Source organism: Mus caroli, chromosome 2 (genome assembly GCF_900094665.2).
Source record: "Mus caroli chromosome 2, CAROLI_EIJ_v1.1, whole genome shotgun sequence".
Taxonomy (NCBI): Eukaryota; Metazoa; Chordata; class Mammalia; order Rodentia; family Muridae; genus Mus; species Mus caroli.
This window is the reverse complement of record NC_034571.1, coordinates 146,464,391-146,489,072: the sequence shown is the minus strand read 5'-3', so window position 1 is coordinate 146,489,072 and position 24,682 is coordinate 146,464,391. Positions and strand designations below refer to the sequence as shown.

Sequence of the window (24,682 nt, the reverse complement as noted above, 5' to 3'; positions counted from 1 at the left end):
TGACAGGGAAGTGCAGATGCCCAGATATAAAACGCTTGTGGGTCTGATCTCTTAGGGCTCCTGCACTTAAGAGCTTTGCCTGCCCACACCCGACTGGGTGGAGCGCCGGTTCCTGTGGGACTTCTGGCAAGATGTCATTGCCAGTGACTTCTGGGGTGACTCCTTAACCCCCACTCCTTTTGGAAGCCTCTTCCAGGCGGGGAAACCGAGGCCAGGTGGGGGCGGGGCCGTGCTTGGGCCAATGGGCGCGCGCCCCGCCCCCAGCCAGCCTGGGCGGCCTGGTAACCGCAACCCGCAGCCTTGCAAGCCTCCGAGCCATGGCGTGCGCCGGGCTGCTCACTGTATGCCTGCTCGGGCCACCTGCGCCCCAGCAGCCGCGACACTCTGCGCCTGCCGCGGGACACGCGCTTTTCCAGGACGTGAGTGGGGCACCGGCGGGCGGGCATCGGGCTCCCTAGGTCTCAAGCTTCCGTGTCCCTGTCTCCCCCTCCACATCTGTTGGTCCTGCTTCGGTCCCTCTCCTAGACTATCTGTGACCCTGCTGTTGTGATCCTCCTGCCTTTGTGTCTTCCTGCCATTGCATTTCTTGTGCTGTCTGTGCCGCTCCGTGTCTCTCCTTGTTTCTCAGCAGTACTGCCCCTTACCCTAAATGTGTCCACTGGGGCTAGGGGCTGTCAACACTCAGTCACAGCAGCCTGCTCCATGGCAGTCTCCTCTGGGCTGTTAGGACAGAGGACCCTAGACCTTGAAGGAGCTCTGTCCTGCCCCGGAAGCCTCAGGCCTGATCAAAGGTGGCAGTCTTACAGTTAGCAAGGGACTCCTCTCATGGGCATCAGGTGGCCTTGAGCCCCCTTTTGTAGATGTTAGAGCATCCTACCCTGTCTCAGATCGCTGTGCAATCTTCCTGTGCTACCTTACCTAGCTGGAGGCAAAGCTCCAAGTGCAGGAGCCCTAGCTCTGAGCGCCTCTCTTCCCCCTTTTACTATGTGCTCAGCATTTCCTGGCTCTCTTCTGCCCCTACTCTAGAAGTCCCTGCCAGTGTAAGAGGCTGTTGTGCCCCCTCCCCAAAGCCCTAGTGACTCAGCACCTTGACCATGGTCCTTCAGGCCTGAGGAGGCATGTTTCAGGTCAGGAGGCACCCTGGGATGTGAATGGAGTGTCTTCATTCCAAGCTTAGCTCTCCTGCCCCACTCCCATCAAAATTACCCCAGCCAGGCTGCATTGAGCTGCTGTGTGATCCCAATCCAGTAGCAGCCCTTTCTCTGAGTCAGCCTAAGGGTTATATTGGTTGGTTAGCCCAGTGACCCTGAGGGAGTTGGGTGGAAGAGTTTAGCATTCAGGACCCTGGGCTATATGAGTTCTGTCTAGGCTTTGAACTTGTCTCTTTCATCACTGCCTCTACAAATAAAATCTACAGACCGTTGCCACCCTCCTTGTTCCTTACACAAATGTGTACACACAGATGCCCACAGTCTTCATGATGAGTTAGCCTTATAAGAGGTCCTGAAAGGGTTAAACTCTAAGCTGCTCCCTCACATACTAGTGGGAAAACCAGAACACCCAAAATAAGCAGGCACAAGGGAAAGAGCCAGTTCAGTGAGGGTAGGTGGAGAATAGTGTGTGGACTTGGGAGAATACCCATAAAGTCAGGGTGGGGGGCGGGGTGGGGAGGGAAACGTTCAGATCTGATATGGCTTCCAAGGCTTCTCAGAATGATTCTTAGCCCATCTGTCCAACCTTCCTCAAGCTGGGAACATGCCAAAGGCTGCTACATCAGAGCCAACTCGGGCTTGACTCCAGCTGTGGGAGGTGAAGGTACAGAGAGCTGGCCAGGAACACCCACCCACCGCGAAGCCAGCCCTACAGCAGGAGGGAGTCAGCATTAGGGCTTGCTGTGCGAGCTTCCTGTACTACCTTGCTGGAGACTCCTGCAGGACTGCCCTGAGCAGGGTGAAGGCAATGCAGGGGGGCTGGCTGCCAAGCTGGAGCCTCACTGGCTTGGGAGGGGCACCCCTGTCTCCCCGGCTCCCCTCACAGTGCCCACTTATTTCCCTTTGTCCCCTAGGTTTTCCGAAGAGCAGACAAAAATGGTGAGTGGTTTCTTCCTTTTGGGTCCCACAGTGTGTGTGTGTGTGTGTGTGTGTGTTGGAGGGGGCAGAATGTGAGAGTCAGGGACTTGGAGGTATAGTGGGGCGGGGGCAGGGTAGGAGAGCTAGGGACTTGGAGGTACAGCTTGAAGTCTTGAGAGCTCAAAATGGGGGATCAAGCAAGGAACCCTTCCTGGAGTGTACAGAATAGGGAGTGGAAAGTGCGGGTTGATCTGAGGCTGGAGGTGGGAGCTTATGTTAAGACAGTACTCTAGCTCAGTGATGGGTGTAGTGTACAAGATCTTGTGATGTTCTTACAACAGCTTTCTAGGTGGGAATTCTTCATTCCATTTCACGGGTAAGAGAGTGGAGGTTCAGAGAAGTGAGTCAGTTGTGAGCCTGGGATCCAGACTTGTGTGGGATATCACCCCAGGCTCCCTGAATGAGGGGCGGGGCACTCATCTGTCCTTCACTTTTCCTCTCTCTGGACCTGCAGGCTCTTGTTTCAGCCTCTTTATGTCCCTAGCGTTTGCCCTTTCATGGGTCTCTTCACATTGGTGAGGACCATTAACTTAACAAACATTCTCACGCTGGATGATAGTGGCGCACACCTTTAATCCCAGCACTCCGGAGGCAGAGGCAGGTGGATTTCTGAGTTTGAGGCCAGCCTGGACTACAGAGTGAGTTCCAGGACAGCCAGGGCTACACAGAGAAACCCTGTCTTGGGGGGTAAAAAAAAGAGAAAGAAACCCAACACCCTCCCCCAAAAGACACCTGCTCCCAATACCTTCTGCTATAGAGGCTCAGACCCTCCCCATCTTGCATATCATTCAGACAGCAAATCCCATTGCCATCTTATCCTTCCACTCTCTGCCTCTGCTCCATGAGGGGAGCTCACTCTCGTCCCAGCCAGTCTGCAGCTTTGTAGAGTCTGGCTGGTGGGTAGGCTTTGCATGCTTCTCTGTGACTTCCTGGAAAGGTCCTGGGGTCAGAACATGGAGGTCTCTTCTACCCTGGGGCAAGACTAGTTTCTGGGGCCAGGGACTGTACCTGTAAGTCCTAAGCTGTGCTCCGATGTGTTCCAGGCTGTTCTCTTACATTTCCATTTGGCAGACATTGAATCCCTACCAAATGTATCCTGTACAAGGTGGGCCCTGTTTCTTTCAGCATATACTTTTTGAGGAACTCTTGTCCTTTTGTTCAAAACAGTCTGGGCCTCCGCTGGAGTCAGAACCCTAGGCTATCTGGCTGAGTGATTGTGAATGTTGCTGGCCTTTGGGGAGCCTGGATAGGGGGACAGGATGTAGCTAGGACTTAAGGATAGCAACACCACGACTGTCTCTCCCCAGATGATGGTAAGCTCTCGTTTGAAGAATTCCAGAATTACTTTGCTGATGGGGTTCTCAGCTCTGCGGAGCTGCGGGAACTGTTCAGCGGCATCGATGATCATCTCACTGAGTGAGTTCAATAGAAGGGCCAGCTTGCTGTGGCAGAGCCCAGCCAGCTCATCCCAACCCACTGTGTCCCCTGCTGTCAGGTTCTTGCTGGAGGACAGGGGGTGGGGAAAGACAACAGGGCCCAGTGCCAACTTTGTCAACCCACCCACACCTTCTCCAGCTCCAGTCTTGTTGCTACACTGATTCCAGCTGGGACCTCAGAATAACCAGACTTGAGTCACCAACCATGCTCAGCCCTTCTATTCCCAAGCAGAGGATGTTTGAGGACAGCTGGGTTCTGCCTGCCTCTGCCTGTGGATGCAGATGCAGGAATCCATACTCTCTTGCTTCCCACATGTCCACATGCCCACATCTGGTTCAAATGTATGCTCCTTCCCTGCTTCTTCACTTGGGGACACATGCCATGAACATGTACAGCTACCCCTGCTCTCTCCTTTTCCTTCCCTTCCCTTCCTGTCCCATCTCCTTAGTGTAAATCCTAGACTAGGTCAGCATTCAAGGCTTCAAGGACTTGGACTGACCCTCTGAAGGGCCTGTAATCCCTCCCCAGCAGTCATGCCATGTGAGGCTCAGCAGAAGGGGCTGGCTTGCTGTGGCACAGCCAGGCATCTGTCTGGTTCTCCAGGCCCAGGTGCTAAGAGTCTCAAAGATGTTTTCTCTTTCCCCCACAGCAATTTAGAGACAGAGAAACTGTGTGGTGAGTAGTCTTGTGCCCCAGCCCCTGGGCGGGTGGGTGTGGTGAGGGATGCTTTATGGGGCTGGCCTCTTGGGATGGGAAGGCTGGAGCAGCTGAGGAATTCTGGGCTGGGGAGATGGTTTAGGCCAGCGCCCCTGGACCTCTTTGGCCTGCAGACTACTTCTCCACACACCTGGGTGTCTACCGGCCTGTGCTAGCTGCGCTGGAGTCTCTCAACCGTGCGGTGCTCACTGCCATGGACACTACAAAGCTGGTGAGTGCGGGAGGGGTCATGGGGAGCCTGAGGTGTCAGGGCCCAGTGAGGCTGTGGAAATGGAGGTTGGGTTCAAGTTCTGGCACTCCCACTTACCAACTGTGCCATTTCCTCCGGAGCCATAGTCTTCTCTTCTGTAGCCAGGGTGGCTCACACCCGCACTCTCAGCCTTCAGGAGGCAGAGGCAGGAGATTTGCTGCTAGTGTCAGGCCAGTCTGGCTAGAGAGAGGAGACCCTGTTGGGGGAGGAGGAGGCAGACATGTTTTGTTCTTTGCTCTGTCCCCTGTGCCCAAAACAATGCAGGCAACATAGGTTTTGTTGGCCTATTATAATTGCTGGGGGCTGTCAAACCAGGGTCCAATAGGTACATAGATGAGTTTATACGGGTCCACAGGTACATGGAGACAATGAGGCAGGGCCTAACCTCAGGACATGTGAGATGGTAGGTGTGTATATGCCTAGTTTGTTAGCCTGTGCTATAACCTGTGTAGACAAATGGTGACAGCCAGAGCTCCAGACCCTGAAAGTGACCAAAAAACAAAAACAAAAGTAACCCTCCTTTTATGTGTTAAGAGCCATTTTTGCCAACCCGGGCGTGGTGGCGCACACCTTTAATCTCAGCACTCAGGAGGCAGAGGCAGAGGCAGGCAAATTTCTGAGTTCGAGGCCAGCCTGGTCTACAAAATGAGTTCCAGGACAGCCAGGGCTACATAGAGGAACCCTGTCTCAAAAAACCAAAAAAAAAAAAAAAAAAAAAACCATCTTTGCCAAGAACAGGTAGTTTATACTTTTTCTCCTCTGGGTATTCCTGGATATTCTGGAACTTGCTCTGCAGACCAGGCTGGCCTCAAAAACAGAGATCCATGGGCCTCTACCTCCTGAGTGCTGGGATTTTCACACTACCACTACCTAAAGACAGCTTAAGCCTGAGACTGGGCAATAGAGTGAGATCCTATCTCAATAAACAGAAAAAGATGTCCTCTTAGGAGGTGACAGGCCTGGGTTTGACCTGAATGAACTTTTTTGGTACTGAGGATAGAACCCAAGGCCTTGCACCTGCCAGGTACTGCACCATACTCCTGCCTTCTGACCCCACTTTCTGCAGAAAAAGGAAAAATAAGACCGTCAGGGGTCACCTGAGCACACATCATGGGACAGGACTTCTAGTTCCCTCATGTAAGAGTTTTTTCAAGTATTGTTCTTTAAGTTTGGCCCTGCTGAACTGGCATTCTCTAAACTGGTTTGGGTATTCAATTGAAAGCAAAAAGGAGGCTCAGGGTTAGCTCAGAGAGGGAAAGGGGCAGCCCATTCACATACAAGAACCCTGCCAGCTGTGAACACGGCAATCTGTTTATCTGGTTCTCCATGCTAGGACAGAGGTGCAGCCTCTGTTCCTGAAGTCCCCCCTGGTGGCACCATCTATTCTCGTTCAATATAAAACTCAATCGAATACGTCTCGCACCAGCAAAGGGCCGTGTTCCTGGTACATGGCCCGAGTCATCCAGCGGCACTGAAAGGAGTTCAAGGAGGCCATCATGGATCCTCCAGTCCACACAGCTGTGTCCCGCCCGGGATGAGCCACCAGACAGGGCTGCAGGGCCGGGTACCCATGCCTCCGGCACTGTGCCTCCAGCTCCAGGTTCATGCGCTCCACAAAGCCAGGGAAAAGGGTGGAACCTCCAGCTAGCACCACCGTATTGGCCAGCCGTGTCCGCAGTGTTGTGGGTATCTTTTGCAGTGCTTGGAAGGCCAGCGTGGGCAGTCCTGGCTCAGGATGGCCTAGGAGACTTGGCTGGAAGATGGGTTCAGGGCAGCGGAAGCGCTCGCTGCCGAGGCGCACGTAGCAGCCATTGCCTAGGCAAAAACAGGCCCTCTGGTGGCGGGCAGGGTCACAGATATCACCCTGGAAATCTAGGGACACATAGCAGCAGCGCTTCTTGAGCTGTGTAACGGTCTTGCGGGACAGGCCCTGCAGCTGAAGATCTGGGCATGCTGCCACCAGCAGATCTCGAAAGTAGCGCGACAGGGTGCTGCCTGCCACATTCAGACGGAAGGTGGCCTTGTGCCATGAGTGACCTGCGTAGATGGGTGTGGCGTGGCACACGCCCGCGCCTGCCTCCACAGCCAGCCCACTGAAAGCTCCTATGGAGCAGAGTGCCAGCAGCGCCGTGTTGGCCATGTGGCACGCAGGCACTGTTAGGGCCTCGAACAGCAGCTCAGCCACCTTCTCTCGGCCCTTGGGTGGTGCTGATGGCGAGTCGCTCACCAGCACAGGCCACTGCTCGGGGTGGACCTGCAGGCCTCCCACCATTAGGCGCTCCCACAGTCCCTCCAGTGCGTCCCAGTCCACCACTACTCCATGCTTGATAGGGTGCGCACGGGCCACGCCGCCCGCCAGCTCACAACCCGGTGCTCCTGGCAGCACAGGCCGGTCCCAACTGGGCATCAAACTGGAGCTCTTCAGCACAACGCGCGGCTTCATCTCCCCAGCGAAGCCTGCCTTGGTGAAGCCCGAGCCTTGGTCCACTACCACAGCAACGTGGTCCAATGAAGGCAGCCTGTGGGCGCGGCGAGTCCGGTGCACCGACGACGCCACCTTCAGGGCTCAGTGTGCCCCGAAGCCCTATGGGCCTTCAGGGTGGATAACTGGCCCTCTTAGTTCTCAGCTCCGCCTTTGGCTATAAGGCTCCGCCTCTTAAGAGTAGGGATTCCTTTTTGTGGCACTACCTCAAAAGTAGTGTCACTATTAGTCAAGACTTGATTCTTCCTTAGGGTCCCAGAATCCCAGCCTTCCTAGGCAGCTCTCTTCGCACGTCACCTAGCTTGGCTAGAGTTACCGGGATGTAGAGGTGGGAAGGAACTTAGATTGGGCTCATTATGACCTCAGCCTTGCAGGCACCCCCTCCTCCGCCCCCTTGTGTGGGCTGATGGCAGCAGCCATTTGGGAGCCCATGTTAAGGATCTGTCTGTTTGGAGTATTTATGTGCTCTGGCTAGTTGTCCAGCACTTTAACTCTCGGTTCTAAAGAGAAACTACAGATGTACAGGTACTTTCCCTGTGTGACAGCCGCATGGGGTCTGGCCTGAGCCCTTCAGCCCTGAAGCTCACATAGCAACCCTAAGCAAGTCCAAGTCTCTTCCGTGGTGTTTCTAACTCCTAAAGACAGCAATGAGCCCTGCCTCCTGGATAGACCATGTTGGTTGCAAATAGAAGACTCAGATGCTAAAATAAGGATCTTATTACAGAGATCCTGGATATTTTCTGGATCACAGGGGCAAAATAGGTCTTAGGAACAGGATCTGCCCATATAGGTATAACTGGGAAGGTCTCTTTTTTTTTTTTTTTTTTAAGATTTATTTATTATATTATATGTAAGTACACTGTAGCTGTCTTCAGACACTCCAGAAGAGGGCGCCAGATCTCGTTACGGATGGTTGTGAGCCACCATGTGGTTGCTGGTATTTGAACTCTGGACCTTGGGAAGAGCAGTCGGGTGCTCTTACCCACTGAGCTATCTCACCAGCCCGGGAAGGTCTCTTAAAGTTCCCAATTACAGTTGTAGGGGAGATGATGGAGCCAGCTTGAGCCAAGCATGCATGTGCTGATAACATTTGACAGGGCAATTAGCTCTTGAGTAGGGAGACACATACTGTGTATGGTTCACACATTTTTCAGCACAATTCCAGCCTGTGGATAGTAACACAAGTGCAGTCTTAATTGCATAGCTTATGGTTCTAGTGAGCTGAGGTATTCTGCCATCTCTAGCCCCAGGTGAAGCATTTTCAGTGTGTAAGACTTTTTTTTTTTTTTTTTTTGGTTTTTCAAGACAGGGTTTCTCTGTGTAGCGTTGGCTGTCCTGGAACTCACTTTGTAGACCAGGCTGGCCTCGAACTCAAAAATCCGCCTGCCTCTGCCTCCCGAGTGCTGGGATTAAAGGCGTGTGCCACCACCGCCTGGCTCAATTTTTGTTTTCTTACGCAATCTGTGGTACTGAATTCAAGATACTCCTATCCCATCCTCTTGAGTGCTGGTATTGTCACAGTCAGGAGTGGTGGCTTTAGGGTCTGGTCTGGAGCTGGGTGTGGGATCCAAGAAAGCCAGCAGTGGCTTCTGTTCAGAGCATGCTGCTTCTCTCGGGAATAAGTGACATCAGAGGCCACTGGTGCTATGTCAGTATGGAGGAGCAGAGGGAGAGCACTTATGGCAGTGGGGATCGGCAGCTGGGTGTGCATACACTAATTGTAGCCTTGGCCTTTGGAGGGGTAGCAGAGAGACTGAGGATTATATACTAGCAGGGGAAACTAATTTGCCATACACAGATTAGTGGTTTGGAAAAAGGCTACAAATGGTAGAGGATGGAACTGGTACCTCTGGAGGAAAGTGCTTTGACTAAGGGACCCTAAAATTTGGGGGACCTGAGTGCTTGGAGCTGACAGGCTGTAGGGTGAGAGACTAGAGGTTCAAGCCAAAAGCAGACTCTGAGGTTCCAGCTCCACCATGACTAACATCCTGGGATGATGTTTGTAAGCCTGAAACCCTTCCTCTTCCGAAGAGGGATTTTTGAACGTTGGGGACTCTTGGAGACCTCAAAACTTTGCCTGAAACAAGTTCTTCCTAGCGTTGCTCAAGTCCACCTTCAGTCTACGGATTTGGCATGAGCTGACCTTTGTGCTACGAAAAGTAAGTTAAAGGCAGCCCTAGCTCCAGGTCGTGTTGGTGGCTGTTCTAACTCCTACTCGCTCGGGGCCTCAGTTTTGACCCGGGGACGCGGCAGGCACAGAAGTGGCAGACACAGGGGTTGCTATGTGCTCTTTATTGAGCAGAGTCCTGGCGCTAGGGGTCGTGCCAGACACTCAGGGCCGCGAGCGAGGGCAGCGGCGCCGCTTGCGCGGCTGCTCCTCGCGGGGGTCGCCTTCGCCACAGGCGTCGCGTTGGGTCAGCAGGTGCGCGTACAGCGGCTGCCAGCACTGCGGGGCCTTGGCCCCGCCCCCCGCCCTGCCTCCCACTCGACGCCCCTCCTCCTGCAGCCGTGCGTCCAGCTGCAGCAGCAGCACCAGGATCCTTTTCATCTCCCGCCCGCGCGCGCCTTCGCGCCTGTCCACGCCGTCGCCTGCCCCACGTAGCATAGGAGCCACCGCTGGGAAGCACGTTGGGGCGCCGAGCGGGTCCTCAGTTTGCCGCACGGGCCTCACAAATGGGCCCGCCGCTGCTTCAGCCAGCTGCTGCCGCTTGTCCAGCGGGAAAAGCAGCACGATCTTGGTCTGGGGGTGGGTGTGAAGGGAAGAACACGCCTTCGCGGGGCCTGAGGCTTCTTCCGTGCCCGACCCAACCTCCCGAGCCCCACTGTGCCCCGCACCCCGAGACCCTGCCTCCCCACAGGAACCCATTGACCACCCTAAGACGAATCATTGCATACTTTCCCAGCCTTGATGCGGGGGTTCTCACCCACCCGGGCAGGGTCAGGAGCCTCTCGCCACTGAAAGAAAGGGAAAATGGCGTGTTGGGAGGTCGTGGGCTGGAGAGAGGGTGTAAAGGTATTTCAGGTCTGTGGTCCCAGAGACACTATACCTGATCCCTGGTTGAGAGAGCACTCTCCCCCCAGCCATTGCTTCTAGAATCCCTATACTACTACCTATATGGGCTCCAGGGATCCTGCTCTCTCTAGAGAGTCTCTAACCCCTCATGCCCCTGGCACCCAGCGTCCCTTCTAGCCTCTCCATACTCACACTTGGCTTCTTCCTCTTGAGATGGCTGAAGAACTGCTTGTGACGGGCTTTGTCCATGTCAGGTGGCCTGTCCTTGTTGGCCTGATTGGGTGCTTTGGTCCTCTTATGGGAACTGCTGTTTCCCATGATAGGACTGGTCACAGGACTGGTCACTAGAGGCCACTGCCCATGCTGCCTCGGCCCTGCCTCTAGCCAGGGGCCTCAGTTTGGCCCCGCCCATCAGGGTAACTGTATTGTGAGCTCACAATTGACCTCACCACACCAAAACTCTGCTCCTCCCCTGATTCTCCCAGGAGAATCTGGCCACTGCTCCACTGTCTATGACCTCTTCTGGTCTTAGCTTCCCAGCTGCAAAACAGGGCTAGTGCTTTAATGAAGCAATGCTTATAAGGTGCTTAAGGGTGAGTAGAGGGGGATTTCTATGACTTTGATTTGAATCCTGACCTGCCTCTAATTAACTGCTTAACTTTGGCTAAGATTCAACCTCTCAAGGCCCCAGATACAAAATGGAGTCAATTATGGTTACTGAAAATTGTTAAGATGGTTAAAAACAATTCTTGGGATGAGTCTGGTATGAGGAAGTTGGTTCTGCCAACCAGGTATGGTTGCAAACAGTAGAAAATCGTCTTATACCTCCAAAGGAAAACTACCAAAAAGATGTCATGGAAACAGAACCCACAGACTTAGGGCAGGACTCAGGCACTACTCTATCCCATTTGTTATAAGCATGGTCCAGAAGCTACCATCTTAGTTGAGCCAAGGCAGATCATACATCAAAAATGAAACCCATTAAGGCCATTTTTACACATGGTACAAAATGATGTGTGATATGACCCCATACTGGCCGACATTTGCTTGTTCTTTCATTATTCCACTCAACAATCTATTTAACAGACATTTACTGCATTTTGTTGGAAGCTACATATACAAGATCTCTATGAGAGGCCTCACTAGCTGTTGCAGAAGTGAGCATGAGCCTTTTTTTTTTTGTCTTTTCAAGACAGGGTTTCTTGGTATAGCCCTGGCAGTTCTGGAGCTCACATTGTAGACCAGGCTGGCCTCGAACTCAGAAATCCACCTGCCTCTGCCTCTGCCTCCCGAGTGCTGGGATTAAAGGTGTGCGCCACCACGCCCGGCTGAGCCTTAACTTTGAAGAGGAATTGAGATCCAGGAGAACCCAGTGTGCCAGCAGGGTATGATCCCTGTGAATCAGCCTCATATCTGCAAGGATGAACAAAGTCCATCTGGACTGGGAAAAGGGGCCTTAGAAGCTGGGCAGAGTGGTTCCCATCTTTAATCCATTCTAGCACCGGGGAGGCATATAGAGGAGGATCCCAATTCAAGGCAAGTCTGGGCTAGAAATTAAGACCCTGTCTGGAGACAAAGATGGGAAGTGGTAACTAGCTTGTGCTGGCCTGCATGCTCTGTCCACTTCTATTGCTGCTCTCATGAGCAAGGTAAGCTCCCTGTTATCTTGCCCTGCACATAGGAGTATGAACAGGCCTCCAAGGTGGACCAGTTTGTCACACGATTTCTGCTGCGGGAGACTGTGAATCAGCTACAAGCCCTGCAGACCTCCCTGGAGGGAGCATCAGACACCTTGGAGGCGCAGGCCCGTGGCCAGCGGTATGTGAGTGTGCTACTGCGCTGCAGGTGTGTGGGTGCCTGTTGTCCCTGAATTCCAAACTCCTCAGTGTCCTGTTCCATCCAGCCTTCCAGAGGCCACATTCTTGGGGTCGTGATCTGCTGAGAGAAGGGGTCAGTGGTTTGGGGGCTGGGCTTCAAAGACCCAGGAGACCTGTCTTGCCCTACCTAAGTCTGGTCCTGTGCTGAAATCCCAGTCCTTGACACTATGGGTCTGGGGACACTGGACTAACCTTCTACTTTCCAGGTTGGATGAAGAAACTATCAAAGTGCAGAGTAGGCCCTGTGGCAGCCGGAGGGCAGGACGCAGAGCCCTAAGGAGCATCAGTTGGTCACCGTCCTGGTCTCCTGGATCCTCTGATACAGGTTTGCCTATGGCAGGGTAGGATCTGGTTGCATAGGGCCAGGAAAGATGTGGCATCTCCTATTCTCTCAGGGCTTTGCTCTGCCAATGTTCCCAGTTCACCCTGAGCGGCCTCCCTTCAGGGGCCCTGGCTGATGTCCTCCTGGTCCCTCTGCCAGGGCGGAGTTCAGAGGCTGAGCTGCAGTGGCGGCTACAGGTCAACCGCCTCCAGGAGCTCATAGACCAGCTTGAGTGCAAGGTGAGAGGCTGGGTAGCCAGTGCCTGCCCACGCCAATACATACTAGAGGCTCGGTCTATGTTCTGTGTCTCTTGCAGGCACCCCGGCTGGAACCCATGCATGAAGAGGACCTTACCAAGGGGCTTGACTCGGTGAGCTTGGGAAAGAGTATTAAAGATCTGTCTACCCAGATCTGGTAGGCAGGTGCTAGGTTTTGGTTCTCACTCTATGGCTACCTTAGGTTTTCTGTTCTCTCATTTGTACCTGTCAAAGTCAGGCCTAAGGTAGGAATGGAAGCTGGAAGGCACAGTGGGAGGTGGTACAGCAGAGGGTGAGGGTTGGTCAGTAGCCTGGAGGATGGAGTCAGATGCTGAGAGGTCTTGTTGGCTGTGGGGACTTGATCCCACAGGGGGCAGATCTGGACCACATTAGGAAGACTTGATTATACCCTGAGCTTGGCTTGTCCCCTGACTAGCTGCTTTTTTGCCAGCACATCCTTGTGGCGCAGAGGCAAGTGCAGGTGGCAGAGGATGCCCTGCAGGAATTTCATCGTGCTTTGAGCTGCTACATGAACTTCACAGGGGCCCAAAGCCATTGTCTGCAGTGAGTCTCTGGAGAGCCAGTGGGATGGGTGAGTGGGTGGGAACAGAGAGGGATGGTGGGATGGGTACCCTGGGCAGATAGGCAGTGGTGGTCACAGCTGTGGTCCAGCCTGGCTACCTCTTTGGTTCTACAGTGTGTCTGCCCAGAAGATGCTAGACAATGCTGCTTTCACCCTGTATGAGTTCTGGCAGGACGAAGCCTCCTGGAGAAGGTGAGTGGTGGGTGGTCTAACATCTGACATTGATGGGGTTCTGGAGGACGTCGGACCAGGTTCAAGTCCTGCTCTCCTAATCACTGGCTGTGTGACTTCAAATAACTAACCTAACACATCTGGGTCCCAGATGAGATGATGTGTAAGGAATAAATGCAAGTTAGGTACTGAGTGCATGCCGGTTATGTCAACCCTGAAGGCAGAGGCTCAGACCACAAGGCCAATCTGGGTCTCATTGCAAATTCAACAAAGCTCTGTCTCCAAAAACCAAAACCAAAACCAAAACCAATATCCAAAAAACCAACCAACCAAAAACCAAAATAACAAACAAACAAAACAAACCAATCATACACATTGGCCATGGTTGCGCCAGCCTATGATCCCAGCCCTTGAGGCAGAGGCTCAATGATTGATTCAAGGCTAGCCTGAGCTAGACCCTATAACAAGACCCAGTCTAACACAAACCCTCCAGATTCAATACAATACTGATGTATAGTGTGCCCCCTGTGCTAGGGGCCTTCATTTAGTCCTGGCAGTAGCCGAGTGATGGAGGTACCTTGTTCCCAGTTAGGCTACAAGCAGTACTGAAGGGTGGGTGCCTTGAGTCCAGGAGCTGGACTAGTGTGAATGACCTAGAGCCCTGATCTTAGAGCAGATGACTCAGCCTCTGTCTGTTCCATTGCCTCCCAGGCACCAGCAGTCACCCTGCAGCAAGGCCTTCCAGCGCACCCTCATCGATCACCTGCAGGCCCCGGACACTCTCACCACTGTGTTCTTCCCAGGTGCGCATACCCCTGTGCTCCACACAGCTCTGGGACCCAGGAGAGGAGCCCCCCTTATCTCCTGACTCCCCAACCTCTCATCCACAGCCTCCTGGTGGATTATGAATAATAACTGAGTCAGTTCTGCTTAAGCTGGAGACTGCAGCCCTGCCCTCTGAAGCCCTCTGCACTGGTCGACTCTACACTAAAATCATGGGACCTGCCTGTTACCAGGCTAAAGGCCTGGTCAGCTGGTAGAGGGTCTCTCAGCCCAGGGATCAGGAGCTAGGCCATTTGCTTGCTTTATTTATTTTACTGTTTGTAGCTTCCAAGCACCTGGGCTTCTGCCTGATTCCGGAAACCCGGATTCTGGTCCCCCTTCCCTCTACCTTGCTGTGTGACCCAGGCAGATCCCTCACCTCTCTGGCTGCCTAGGAGAGTCCTGCTTTCTGCTTGCTGCTTTGGGGTTAAGTTTCTGTTCTTCCTCAACCAGTGGCAGAACCAGGACTGATGCTCAGGGACACCCCCCCTCCCCCCTCAAACCCTGGAACCTTGACCCTTGAGGCTAGGCCAACTCAGTCTATAGTGTAGAGACCCATGGGGTCAGCCCTAAAATTTCTACCATCAGTGGTTGTACCAGAGACCTCTGGAAGATACTGGGTCGGTTTGCATGTCATTTGCATATCATTTGCATGTCTTATCCCACCCATTCTCAGGGTACTAAGGGAAGCCCCAAGAAGACCTTGCAGAGTAGCAATAATTTGGGCCTAGAGTTGCCTGCTGCCCCCACCCCCCCACCCCCCATCAAGAGATCTCTGAACCCCAGCCTGGGCCTTGAGCACAGAGGCAATAAAGCTGGTAGTCACCTGTGGTGGTCTCTCTCTCTCCCTTGTCTCTCTCTGACTCAGGGAAGAAAGCCTAGCTTTAGAGCTGCAGTTGGTTCCCAGCCGAGCTGCCACACTGGCAGGAGCCTTCTCATCATTCACTCAGCTAAAGGCTGTACCTCCCCCAGACCCTCCTTCCAGAGTCCTGTCTGGGAAAGAGGAATGATCTGGCCTAGGCTCAGCTTCTCCCTACAAAGCCTCAGTGTTTCAAAGCGCTTGTTTGGCTGGATTCCTTGAGGGGACCTGTCCCATGCAGAGCCTGCCAGGCTGGCCTGTCCTCTCCACTGTCTAATAGCATATTCAAGAGTCTTACCAGCCACAGTTGGCCAGGGGGGCTTCTCCAGGACAAGACTGAGGAGTAGCCAAAGGTGACACCTAAAGTGGTACTCTATAGGGCGGTGCGTGGCATCACACAAGCATGGAATGGATGTCTCTTGTCTCGAATGTAGGTGTCCCAAGCTTGGAGTGGCAGGGACTAGTCAATGCAGTCAACCGATGGAAGCCAAACAAGATGGCTACTGAGACCAGGGGAGAGAAGGAAGACTGGGGGTGCAGCCAGGAAGGCGGGGCCCTTAAAAGAGCTTCATTCTGGAAGCTACAATAGGATTTAAGCCAAGGCTGGTAGCCAGGGTCTGAGTGCTGCTTCATTCATGTCCTGTGTCTGATTGCCAGATCTTTGCTGGGCGCTGGGGTGTGGCCAGAAAAGCAGCTCTGCTGGCAGGAGTGCAGACTGGCCTTTTCTGTGCTTCTCTCCAATGGCTTCAAGAGGCCTGGATGCCTTGGGCCAGCCACCTAAATCCAGCTGGCTCTAGAGTGTGCAGCCAGTATCTGTTCCTGTTCCACATGGGCCCTTGGAGAGATGTGTTACCCATACTGTGGTTTCAGTGTGTGGGGGCCGGAGGACAACTCAGGTATGGTTCCTTGGGTACTGGTTTAGTTTTTTTTTTTTTTTTTTTTTTTTTAATTTTTTTTTTTTTTTTTTTTTAAGATTTATTTATTTTATGTATATGAGTACACTGTAGCTGTCTTTAGACACACCAGAAGAGGGCATCAAATCCCATTACAGATGGTTGTGAGTCACCACGTGGTTGCTGGGAATTGAACTCAGGACCTCTGGAAGAGCAGTTGGTGCTCTTAACCGCTGAGCCATCTCTCCCAGCCTGAACTCAGGTCTTCTTAAAAGCTGTACTGACTGAGCTTTCTCACCAGCCCCTTGCTTTGTTCTTGAGACAAGATCTTACTATGTAGCCCAGGTTGGCCTGGAAGGTATTTTCCTGCCTCCACATCTGGCCCCACTGATACCTTAAAGATGCTTAAGACCTCCGCCAGCTTCTCTCAAGGACTTTATCTTTAATCTGATGTCCCAGGATGTTTTCTGTTTAGCAAGAGTTAATTTTAAAAAACAATTTTTTTTTGAGACATAGCCTTGAATTTGCTGAGCTCTTCCTGCCTCAGTTATAGGTAGAGCTGGCCTTCAAGTTTGTTTTTAGACAGGGTCTCACTGTGTAGCTTGAACTCAGAGACCCACCTGCCTCTGCCTGCCACGTGTCAGAATGATTCTTTTCACTTCATTCTTCTCAGGTACTGGGGATGGGGTCCAGGGGCTCGAATGCTCCCCAAGTGCTGTGCTACTGAGCGACAGCGTCAGACTTTCCATCTTCTATCTTAGTTTTGAGACAGTGTAAAACTTGGGTGATCCTCCTGCCTCACTACACATGGCCATACCAGACTTCTGTGTTAACTTCCAGTTACATGACAGAATGTAAGTTTCATTCCCCTGCCTCAACCTCCTTAGAGATACTACCAAGTCCAACTAACTTATTTAACAGGCAACCCGTATCCTTGCCTCCTTGCTGACGGCTCAGAGCTGCTAGGTGGAAACCGGTCCACACTGCTGCAAGTCCTCGAGGAGATTTCTAAGCTTAATCAAGATCTTTAGTGGATGGAGAGGTGGTAGGGCAGGAGAGCTTCAGATAGGTGCAAAATGGAAAAAATGAAGAGGGAGTAATAAGAGGCCAGGCCCCAGGCAGCTGCAGGGCTGCCCTGGAGGAACTTGGCCCAAGAGGTGCAGGTGTGTCTGGATTCTGGAGTCTCAGCCATTCTCCCTTGTGGTGAGGGTACTGAGGGCACAGTGTGTCTTTAGTGATGTGCACCCTCACAGCCTACCTCATCTCTGTCTAGCATCTGCACCACAACAGCCAGCTCAGGACGGTGGCAAGAGCAGCAGCTTCATCAGGCTGCACTATGTCCCAGGTTTTTTTGTTTTTGTTTTGTCTTTTTTTTTTTTTTTTTTGGTTGTTCTGTATATAAGTCTGTGTATCACGTCTGATACCTGTAGAGTCCAGAAGAGGGCACTGGATTCTCTGGAATTATGGTTATAGACAGTTGTGAACCACTATGTGCTAGGAACTGAACCCAGGTCCTCTCCATTCCCTGGTTTGAGGCAGGATCTCATGTAGCTCAGGCTGGCCTCAAACTCACTATAAATTCAAACTCTCAAATCTTCCTGTTGTCACTTCCAAGTGCTGGGATTGGAGCCTGTGCCACCTTACCTGTCTGACTACCTCCATCCCCAGCTTTTCCCCCTCTCAATTAAAAGCAGACTTTCTCTACTCTCACATAATCTACCCTGATTACTTCTCCTGATTAGTTCCCCTCCCTCTACTCCTCCCAGTTCCTTCCCACCTCTTCCCATCCAGATTCACTCCCTTTCTGCCTCTTGTTAGAAAACCAAAAAACCTTTAAGGGACAATAATAACACATCAGAGACAAAACAAATTAACAGAAAGAAAAGAGTCCAAGAGAAGGCACAAGAGTCAGAGATCCGCTCATTCCTGCACTCAGAAATCCCACAAAACCTCTCGACTGGAAGCTACGATAGCCAGCAGAGGACCTGGTGCAGACCTGTGCTTGCTGCTTCCCTCTGAGTTCATATGAGCTTTGAGCATGTTGATCTGCAGGGCCTGTGTCCTCCACACCCTCTGGCCTTTCTGACTTGAGGGAGACCTCTCGTTTAGGGCTGAGTATTCCAGAGTGTTCCACTCTGTTTAATGTCTCGCTGTGGGTCTCTGTATTTGTTTGTATCTGGTGTAGGAGGAAGCGCCTCTGATGATGGCTGACCAAGGCACCGATCTAAGACTGTAACAGAATAGCATTAGTCTTTTTGTTATATTTTTTGAGACAGTGTTTCTCTGTAGTGTTGCTTGTCCTGAACCACTCTGTAAACTAGGCTGGCCTCCAGCTCAGAGATTGGCCATTGAGAGTAGGGGTGAAGGCTCTATCTAGGCATCAGCTTAACTTCTCTCTGTTCAGTTGAGTTACATAGGCACCGTCTTGGCAACAGGCTTGGTTGTTTGGGAATTCCCATGGGATCCCTTTGGCCAACAGCTCAATTAGGTGTAACACAATCCCAATCCTGGAAGTTTCATTAGGTGAAGAGCCAGCTGGGGCTGCTCTTCCTCATTATCTGGTGATTTCATTTAGCTCACCTTCATATGCATGTATTTAGGAAGCTCCTACTGTCTTAGGTTTCCATACAACTCTTCAAATGGCTCTTCATTCTAGCTCTTCTCCCCTCTCCACGTGATGCTTCTGTTTCAGCCTTCACCCAATCCATTCATATCTATCCTATTTCCCCTTCCCAAGGATATCTGTCCCCGAGCCTTTCCCTTATTGTATATTTAACTTCTGTGGTTCTTTGGATTGCAGCTTGGTTATCATTGACTCGACAGTTAATCCTCACATATACCACTTGGCTCTTCTGATCATATTTCACCCTCACAACCCAGGGATGGGTACTGATAGCACCCCCACATTACAGGGGACAGGTATGCATAGTTCTCTGGTGCTGTCAAGTATGGAAGGCATTGAAGTGGGCATCCTTGGGTGGCAGCATCTTAGCTAAAGTAGGGACATTGATGAAAGGTTCTACTTAGTCCCACAATGTGCCAAAGCCAAGACTTGGGATCCAGGGGTATCAAAACAAGGTAGAGTTAAGCACCAGAAAAACGCAGAATCCCGAGCTGTTCTGGAATTTCCTAAATGTACCCAGAAAACATCATTGACCTCAAGGGATAGAGGTGGTCTCAGAAAACATAAAGCTGCCCAAGGATTGCCCTGGATAGGAATTAGCGCTCAGAGGGAAGCAGAAGCAGCAGGCCCCGTTTTGTCCTCCAGAGGGCACTTGATACTAGAAAATGAAGCTGAATGAAGCCTGGAAGAAAAGCATTGCCTCAAGTCACACAACCTTAAGCATCAGTGAAATTAAGATTTAATGCCAGTACAGAAAGGACATAAAAGTCCCACAAGCTAAAGTATGTTAATGTTGAAATGTTGTAAGGAAATAACAATTACTTGGGAAAAATATTCATGTCCATTCTGTGGCTGAATGTTATTACTAAAAGATCACTCAGTGGAGAGGAGTGCGAGAAACCAAGGATATCTCTGTTACTGCTGTCACTTACTGCTGCCACAGCATGGTCACCTTGACAAAGAAGATGGCTGCAACTAGCATCATGGTGGGGTTCTACGGCAAGCATTCCAGCCCTTCCTGTCCCTACCCCTCATGCCATCATCTTTTGGTCATAGCAAGGATGCTTAGAGCCCCACTGTCCCTTCACCAAAGACCTGGGGGTGGGGGAGGGAAGAGTGAGTGTCCACGTGTGGAGCGCGACAATACCAGAGGCTGCAGCTAGTCATCTGGCATTTGCACTCCACCACTGTGCTACCTTCCCCAGGCCTGGTCCAGCTTGAGTCAGAAAAGGAATATAGCATTTTTATTAACTACTTTAAGTAGAACAAACTAAATACATATTTAACAGTTTTGGTTCATTTATACAGTACATTAAATAAGTTATGCACAGAGTTAAGTAACAAAAGTTCCTACTGAGTCAAATGACAAAGCACAGAAAAACCAGACTCAAATGCATCCTGCGGGTGGCTTCACATTCATCACCCGCCTCTGCAAACCATGCTTGCATGATTGGCTTTTATTTACATTATTGGTTTTCTGTATGGATGGAGCCTTTGTAGCCTCATTAGGAACTTGGAAAGCCACAGGAGTGGAACGAAGGCCTTATTATCAAACAGCCCTTTAACCATTCACTGAATTGTTGCAGCTTCTTCCTGGGAACCACGAGGCAGGGACTGGGCTGTCCCTGGCAGACACCAGCTGCACATGCCCTTTTTGGTATAAGCATTGACAGTTTACACTGGGCAGCTGGAGGCCTGATAAGACGGGGTCTGAGCAGGAAGTGCCACCTCTTGGGCTGTGGAAGGAAAGATGGTAGAGTGAATTATCAGCCACCATCTCAGCTTCCTCCTGGCTCACACTGGCTCCATCATCTTTGGAAATGGGTGTCAAATGAGGCAGAAGCAGGTAGTCAGCATTTTGGCTTTAAAGGAATATACTTGAGTGGCCAGGGTCTGCTAAGCAGCTGCTGGATCAAGGATCTTCCACAGCTGGCCATCTGGTCCACAATGGCCAGTTCAGTTCCTTCTGGCTTTTCTCACATTTGGTTCAAACATGCCACCACCCAGTTCTCTGCAAATAGCTAACATTCATCAAAGTATACTGGCTTAGGCTCCTGAGCCAGGAGCCTGGAAACCTTGGTTCCAGTCCAGTTCTGAAGTAAGCCTCCAAGATGTGTCCTATTTGTAAAGGTTTATTCAACCCACAATCCTGTCTGCAGTTTTCAGAATGAAGGCCATCTGCTCACTCCTTATGCTCTAGGGAGAAGCACTAACACATACTTGCAGTTGTGTTGAGGCCTCACACACCTGCTGAGATAGTTTCAGAACCACTCAGAAAAAAATGTCTTCACTCTCTCTGAGAAGGTGACAAGAAATGTACACTTCCGCTTTGGAAGCTAAAGACGGTAAAGTTGACATCAAGATTCGAAGCACTTCCTGGGGATCAAATGGGTAAAGGAGTCCACATTACAGAAGACTGACAGCCAATGCCTGGATAGACCTCGGGGGGCCAGACAGGTTATTCCATGGAGACGCATGGCTGCACATAACTTAGCACCTTAGGAGAAAGCCACTCACAGCCTGTGCCCTCACCTCCACCTCCCTGCATGAGCCACTCTGAAGCTGCAGGGACCAACCCTTCAATGAGTCTTTCTGTGGGATAGGTCTCATGTAACTCAGGCTTGCTATGCAGCGATGGATAATCTTAAACTTCTGGTTCTCCTGCTTCTACCTCCTAAGTGTTAGAGGATTACAGGTATGTACCACCATGGTTGGTGTATACCACACTGGGAATTAAGTCCATGCTACCAAATAAGCCATGTCCCAAGCTAGCTTCGACAAGTCTTCACCATTTGCTGGAGTGAGGACTGGTGCATAGCTCCCAGTTTGGCTACTTTTGTTATTTACTTCCTGCAATTTTATCCCTCACTCGGTACAGAATGACCAAGCCCTGACTATTTTTCTTCCTCAAATAGTTACTGCAGAGGCCAGACTTGTGAGCAGCCTGAAGCTCTATGTTCACTCCCAGCCTGGTGGGTCATATAAGCAGACTTAGAAACAAAGCTGTGAGCCAGGAATCACTTGTAGCTCCAGCTCCTACCCCAGATGTTGCTGCTGCTCCTGCCTAGGGAGGAGTTGGAGAACTGCAGAAAGGAACTCCTTAAATCTGAAAATTCCTAAACAGATGTCATGTAAGAGTGATGTTGAAGCCGGGCCATGGTAGTGCATGCCTTTAATCTCAGCACTTGGGAGGCAGAGGCAGGTGGATTTCTGAGTTCAAGGCCAGTCCAGTCTACAGAGTTCCAGGACAGCCAGGGCTACACAGAGAAACCCTGTCTCAAAAAACCAAACCAAACACAAAACCCCGAGAGTGATGCTGACCAGAGGCAAGATAGAGACAAGTCTGAGACTGAACTATATAGTGTAAAGTACTGTCCGAGTGTGTAGACAAACCTGGGTAGGACACAGAAGCAAAGCAGTCCCCAACAGCACTATAGAAACTCAGAATCGGACAGGCCACACAGCCCACAAAGGTAGGCTAGATTTTGTAACCCAAACCTTTGCTGTACAAACTGATCTCCAACCGGGTAAGTAGTAATGTATTGGTTCTAGCTCTTCCAACTATCTGGAGTAGTCCTGTGGCAAAAAAAAATTAACACTTAAAGGGTGTTCATCCACTTTACTACTGAGTAACTGACCAGGGCACACCAGGAGACATTCTCTTGTTCACAGAAGCTCCTGATCTGCCCACAGTTTTGTGTCTGAGTATGGTGCTGTCTGGTATTAACTCTATCTAGTAAGTCAAAGTTGTCCCCACTAGACTGATGAGATGTGACCAGGGAGGCCAGGCTGTACTAAGCTGTCTGGCAAGCAGTGGGTCTTGGGTATTCTATGCTAAAATAACATGATTTTAAAGGTCTATGTTTCTAAGTCTGAGAACCCTTGTTCCAATGAGATAGGAACTCAGTATTTTTAAATCAGCCTTAACTGTGTGCAAGGACAATACATCCATACTTTTATGGGGCAAGCGTTAGTATTCAGACTTGTTCATTGTACACAAAGTGACCACAGCTTCCAAAAGCCAACAGGATCAAAGGCAATGACTTATCCCAATTGACTGCACAGGGCAAAACAATTCTGGAGTATACTGAGTGGCCGATGCAAGGTGCTGACAACTAACAAACTTTAGATGGCAAGGAAAAGATGTGAGCAGTACTTGGCCTGATCAATAGGTCCAATAATGACCAGATCAATGTCTCCAAATTCTATTTGGAGAATCAGATAACTGGAAAAGTTCCTGAAGATGGGAAGAAAAATAGGTCAGGCTCTTCAAAAACGGTTCCCATTCTTCACAAACTCTGAGCTGTGAGGGAGACTATCAAACAGGTAGCACAGAAAAAGGATGCCTCAAATGTCCACCTGATAATGAACCTATGAGGTGGTGTCAAAACTAGGTGTGAATAATCTCATCAGGGTTAGGAGCACTGCTTAGGTGCCAAACAGAACCTACTCACAAGACATCCCCAAGGATCCAGACATGCACAGTCCCAGAGAGAGAAGGACACATACAACAAGGCGACTGTTTTAAACAGTCAAGCAGTGGCAGAGGCTCTGCATTTCCAAGGTGATCCACGGAATATTTTAGTTTGGCCAACATGCTCAGAGAAAAAGACTAGCACAATGGCTTCATCCTCTCTCAGACCGATCCATGCAATGGAGATTATTTTTTGCACAAGCAAAATCAAGAAAAACACTGGAGTTAAGGGGCAGGTTCCAAACTAACGAAGACAGCCAAGTTAGAAAATCTTGTCCAAAATGATCCATGATGCTTGGGAAGACTAATTTAATTTTTTATCATTACTAGAGATTTTACTGAAACAGTGACTTCTTTCTTGCATTTCTGAGCATCTTAACAGCTCTGAGTGGCTCAGGAAAGAGTCCTGAGTACTGCTTTTGTGCTATCCAAGTCTCTTTTAGGCCAATCAGTGTCACTCGAAGGTGGATATGGGGCTCAAGGAACTGTTTGAAGGCAGGGGAAGGAAGGGCCTCCTCCTAAGCCTGCTACCAGTCTTCAGGCCTCTACCGTGGACAGTGTGGGACACTACTGACAATATGCTAATGCAAGGAGTCGGAGAGAGCTGGTGTATACACTGAGAAGGGGCTGGTTATGCCAGCTTTAGCTGGAAGAGGAACCTCAGGAAAGCCATAGAGGAGGCAGCTCAAGCTACTTCCTGTGTGCAGAGAACGATACATTAGTTCTTCCAAGGACACGTGGCAAATTCCAGAGAAGCTGTGGAGTGCCTCTTGGATGCTTCTGCCAACTTCACTTATTGCTGACGACCCAACAGCTACTTGTTCTAATAGCCAGCCCACTGGTGCAAGCATTCTGCCATGTGGAGGGGTCATCAGGGCAGGTGGAGTCTGTAGCTTAGAGCCCGTTGGCATCAATGGCTGTCACAGAGGCAGGTGTTGAGGACCGTGAGGTGGTAGCTGAGGTCTTGTCCAGGGCTGGGCTGGGCACACTGCAGTCAGCAGACCTGGCTGAGCCCCGCCCTCCAGGGAGCAGTGGCCTGCTCTGGCTGTGGGGACTGTGACCATGTAGACTCTGGCCACAGAGGCGGTGGTGCCGTTCCCAGTCCTTATGCTGGCAGAAGGAGCCGCAGTAGCGAGCAATATTGCAGCCACTGCATGTCTCACTGGCTTTTCGGCCACAGTTCCAGCAGTTCTGCAAGACACAGGCATCAGTTAGTGGCTGCTGACATCTTGATGGGCAGGCTTGCCACTGTCACTTGTCATCTGCATGGTACAGCAAGGACTGTGGAGCTACAGACCTGTGGGTAAGTCTCTGAGGATGCCCTTTAGCTCTTTTTTTTTTTTTNAACTCACTTTGTAGACCAGGCTGGCCTCGAACTCAGAAATCCACCTGCCTCTGCCTCCCAAGTGCTGGGATTAAAGGCGTGCGCCACCACGCCCGGCTGCCCTTTAGCTCTTGATCCTCCTGCTCTCCCTCCCAAATGCCAGGGTCATGGGCATGTGTCACCTGGGCCCAGGTCTCACAACTACCGTCTGAAGATCATATATCCACGATCCTGAGGCTTAGCAGAAACGGCTAATTACGAACAGTAATTCTATCACAGTATAGAAGAGCCAAGAAAGGTTTCCTGCGGGCTCAAGGAGCAGCCATGAAAGCAGCATACAGTCATTAAATATACAGGTGACTGGGAACAAAAACAACATAAAAAAATGCTAGCCCTATGCAGCCTTAGCACTGATACCAGTGATACGTGAATGATCTACACCTGAAGAC

At 51.1% G+C, this 24,682-nt stretch overlaps 4 protein-coding genes across 7 annotated transcripts in view; 1 reads left to right on the top strand and 3 right to left on the bottom strand.

Annotated features, from left to right (window-relative positions):
• The first annotated feature begins 94 nt into the window (after positions 1 to 94).
• On the top strand, positions 95 to 14,891 carry Necab3 (N-terminal EF-hand calcium binding protein 3). 3 transcript variants are annotated; one of them, XM_029474699.1, is made up of 13 exons: positions 99 to 419; positions 2,066 to 2,090; positions 3,437 to 3,545; positions 4,216 to 4,241; positions 4,397 to 4,494; positions 11,710 to 11,846; positions 12,112 to 12,230; positions 12,351 to 12,466; positions 12,544 to 12,597; positions 12,936 to 13,048; positions 13,182 to 13,259; positions 13,950 to 14,041; positions 14,129 to 14,833. In XM_029474699.1, the coding sequence occupies exons 1-13, from the start codon at positions 318 to 320 to the stop codon at positions 14,155 to 14,157; spliced, it is 1,098 nt and encodes a 365-aa protein (XP_029330559.1). In that variant the 5' UTR covers positions 99 to 317; the 3' UTR covers positions 14,158 to 14,833. The 3 variants fall into 3 exon arrangements, with proteins under 3 accessions (XP_029330560.1, XP_029330559.1, XP_021011964.1); XM_021156305.2 differs by having other exon boundaries at positions 100 to 419; positions 12,387 to 12,466; positions 14,129 to 14,891; XM_029474700.1 differs by lacking the exons at positions 13,950 to 14,041; positions 14,129 to 14,833 and having other exon boundaries at positions 95 to 419; positions 12,936 to 13,076; positions 13,157 to 13,222.
• On the bottom strand, positions 5,836 to 7,417 carry Actl10 (actin like 10). Its single transcript, XM_021156308.2, has one exon. It carries the CDS (start codon positions 6,974 to 6,976, stop codon positions 5,936 to 5,938), a length of 1,041 nt encoding a protein of 346 aa, XP_021011967.1. The 5' UTR covers positions 6,977 to 7,417; the 3' UTR covers positions 5,836 to 5,935.
• C2H20orf144 (chromosome 2 C20orf144 homolog) lies at positions 9,247 to 10,442 on the bottom strand. The gene is made up of 3 exons (XM_021156309.2): positions 10,221 to 10,442; positions 9,911 to 9,970; positions 9,247 to 9,755 (listed from the first exon to the last, which is right to left on the bottom strand). The coding sequence occupies exons 1-3, from the start codon at positions 10,344 to 10,346 to the stop codon at positions 9,348 to 9,350; spliced, it is 594 nt and encodes a 197-aa protein (XP_021011968.1). The 5' UTR covers positions 10,347 to 10,442; the 3' UTR covers positions 9,247 to 9,347.
• Positions 14,892 to 18,441: 3,550 nt separating the features above from the next.
• Cbfa2t2 (CBFA2/RUNX1 partner transcriptional co-repressor 2) overlaps positions 18,442 to 24,682 on the bottom strand; it is a 102,571-nt gene continuing 96,330 nt past the window's right edge. The window contains exon 11 of one of the 2 annotated variants that reach the window (XM_021185573.2): positions 18,442 to 24,100. In XM_021185573.2, the coding sequence (XP_021041232.1) occupies positions 23,804 to 24,100 (297 nt within the window). In that variant the 3' untranslated portion in view covers positions 18,442 to 23,803. The remainder of the gene's footprint in view (positions 24,101 to 24,682) is intronic. The other variant, XM_021185575.2, reaches the window with a different exon arrangement.

What these genes read in the sequence shown, in the direction of transcription:
- Necab3 (XM_029474699.1), top strand. Translation starts at nt 318, where the DNA reads ATGGCGTGCGCCGGGCTGCTCACTGTATGCCTGCTCGGGCCACCTGCG. An exon ending in TAGACCAGCTTGAGTGCAAG is followed by an intron (nt 12,467 to 12,543) that starts GTGAGAGGCTGG and finishes TGTCTCTTGCAG; the next exon opens with GCACCCCGGCTGGAACCCAT. An exon ending in GCCCAAAGCCATTGTCTGCA is followed by an intron (nt 13,049 to 13,181) that starts GTGAGTCTCTGG and finishes TTGGTTCTACAG; the next exon opens with TGTGTCTGCCCAGAAGATGC.
- Actl10 (XM_021156308.2), bottom strand. Translation starts at nt 6,976, where the DNA reads ATGAAGCCGCGCGTTGTGCTGAAGAGCTCCAGTTTGATGCCCAGTTGG.
- C2H20orf144 (XM_021156309.2), bottom strand. Translation starts at nt 10,346, where the DNA reads ATGGGAAACAGCAGTTCCCATAAGAGGACCAAAGCACCCAATCAGGCC. An exon ending in TCAAGAGGAAGAAGCCAAGT is followed by an intron (nt 9,971 to 10,220) that starts GTGAGTATGGAG and finishes CCTTTCTTTCAG; the next exon opens with TGGCGAGAGGCTCCTGACCC. An exon ending in CCCGCATCAAGGCTGGGAAA is followed by an intron (nt 9,756 to 9,910) that starts GTATGCAATGAT and finishes ACCCACCCCCAG; the next exon opens with ACCAAGATCGTGCTGCTTTT.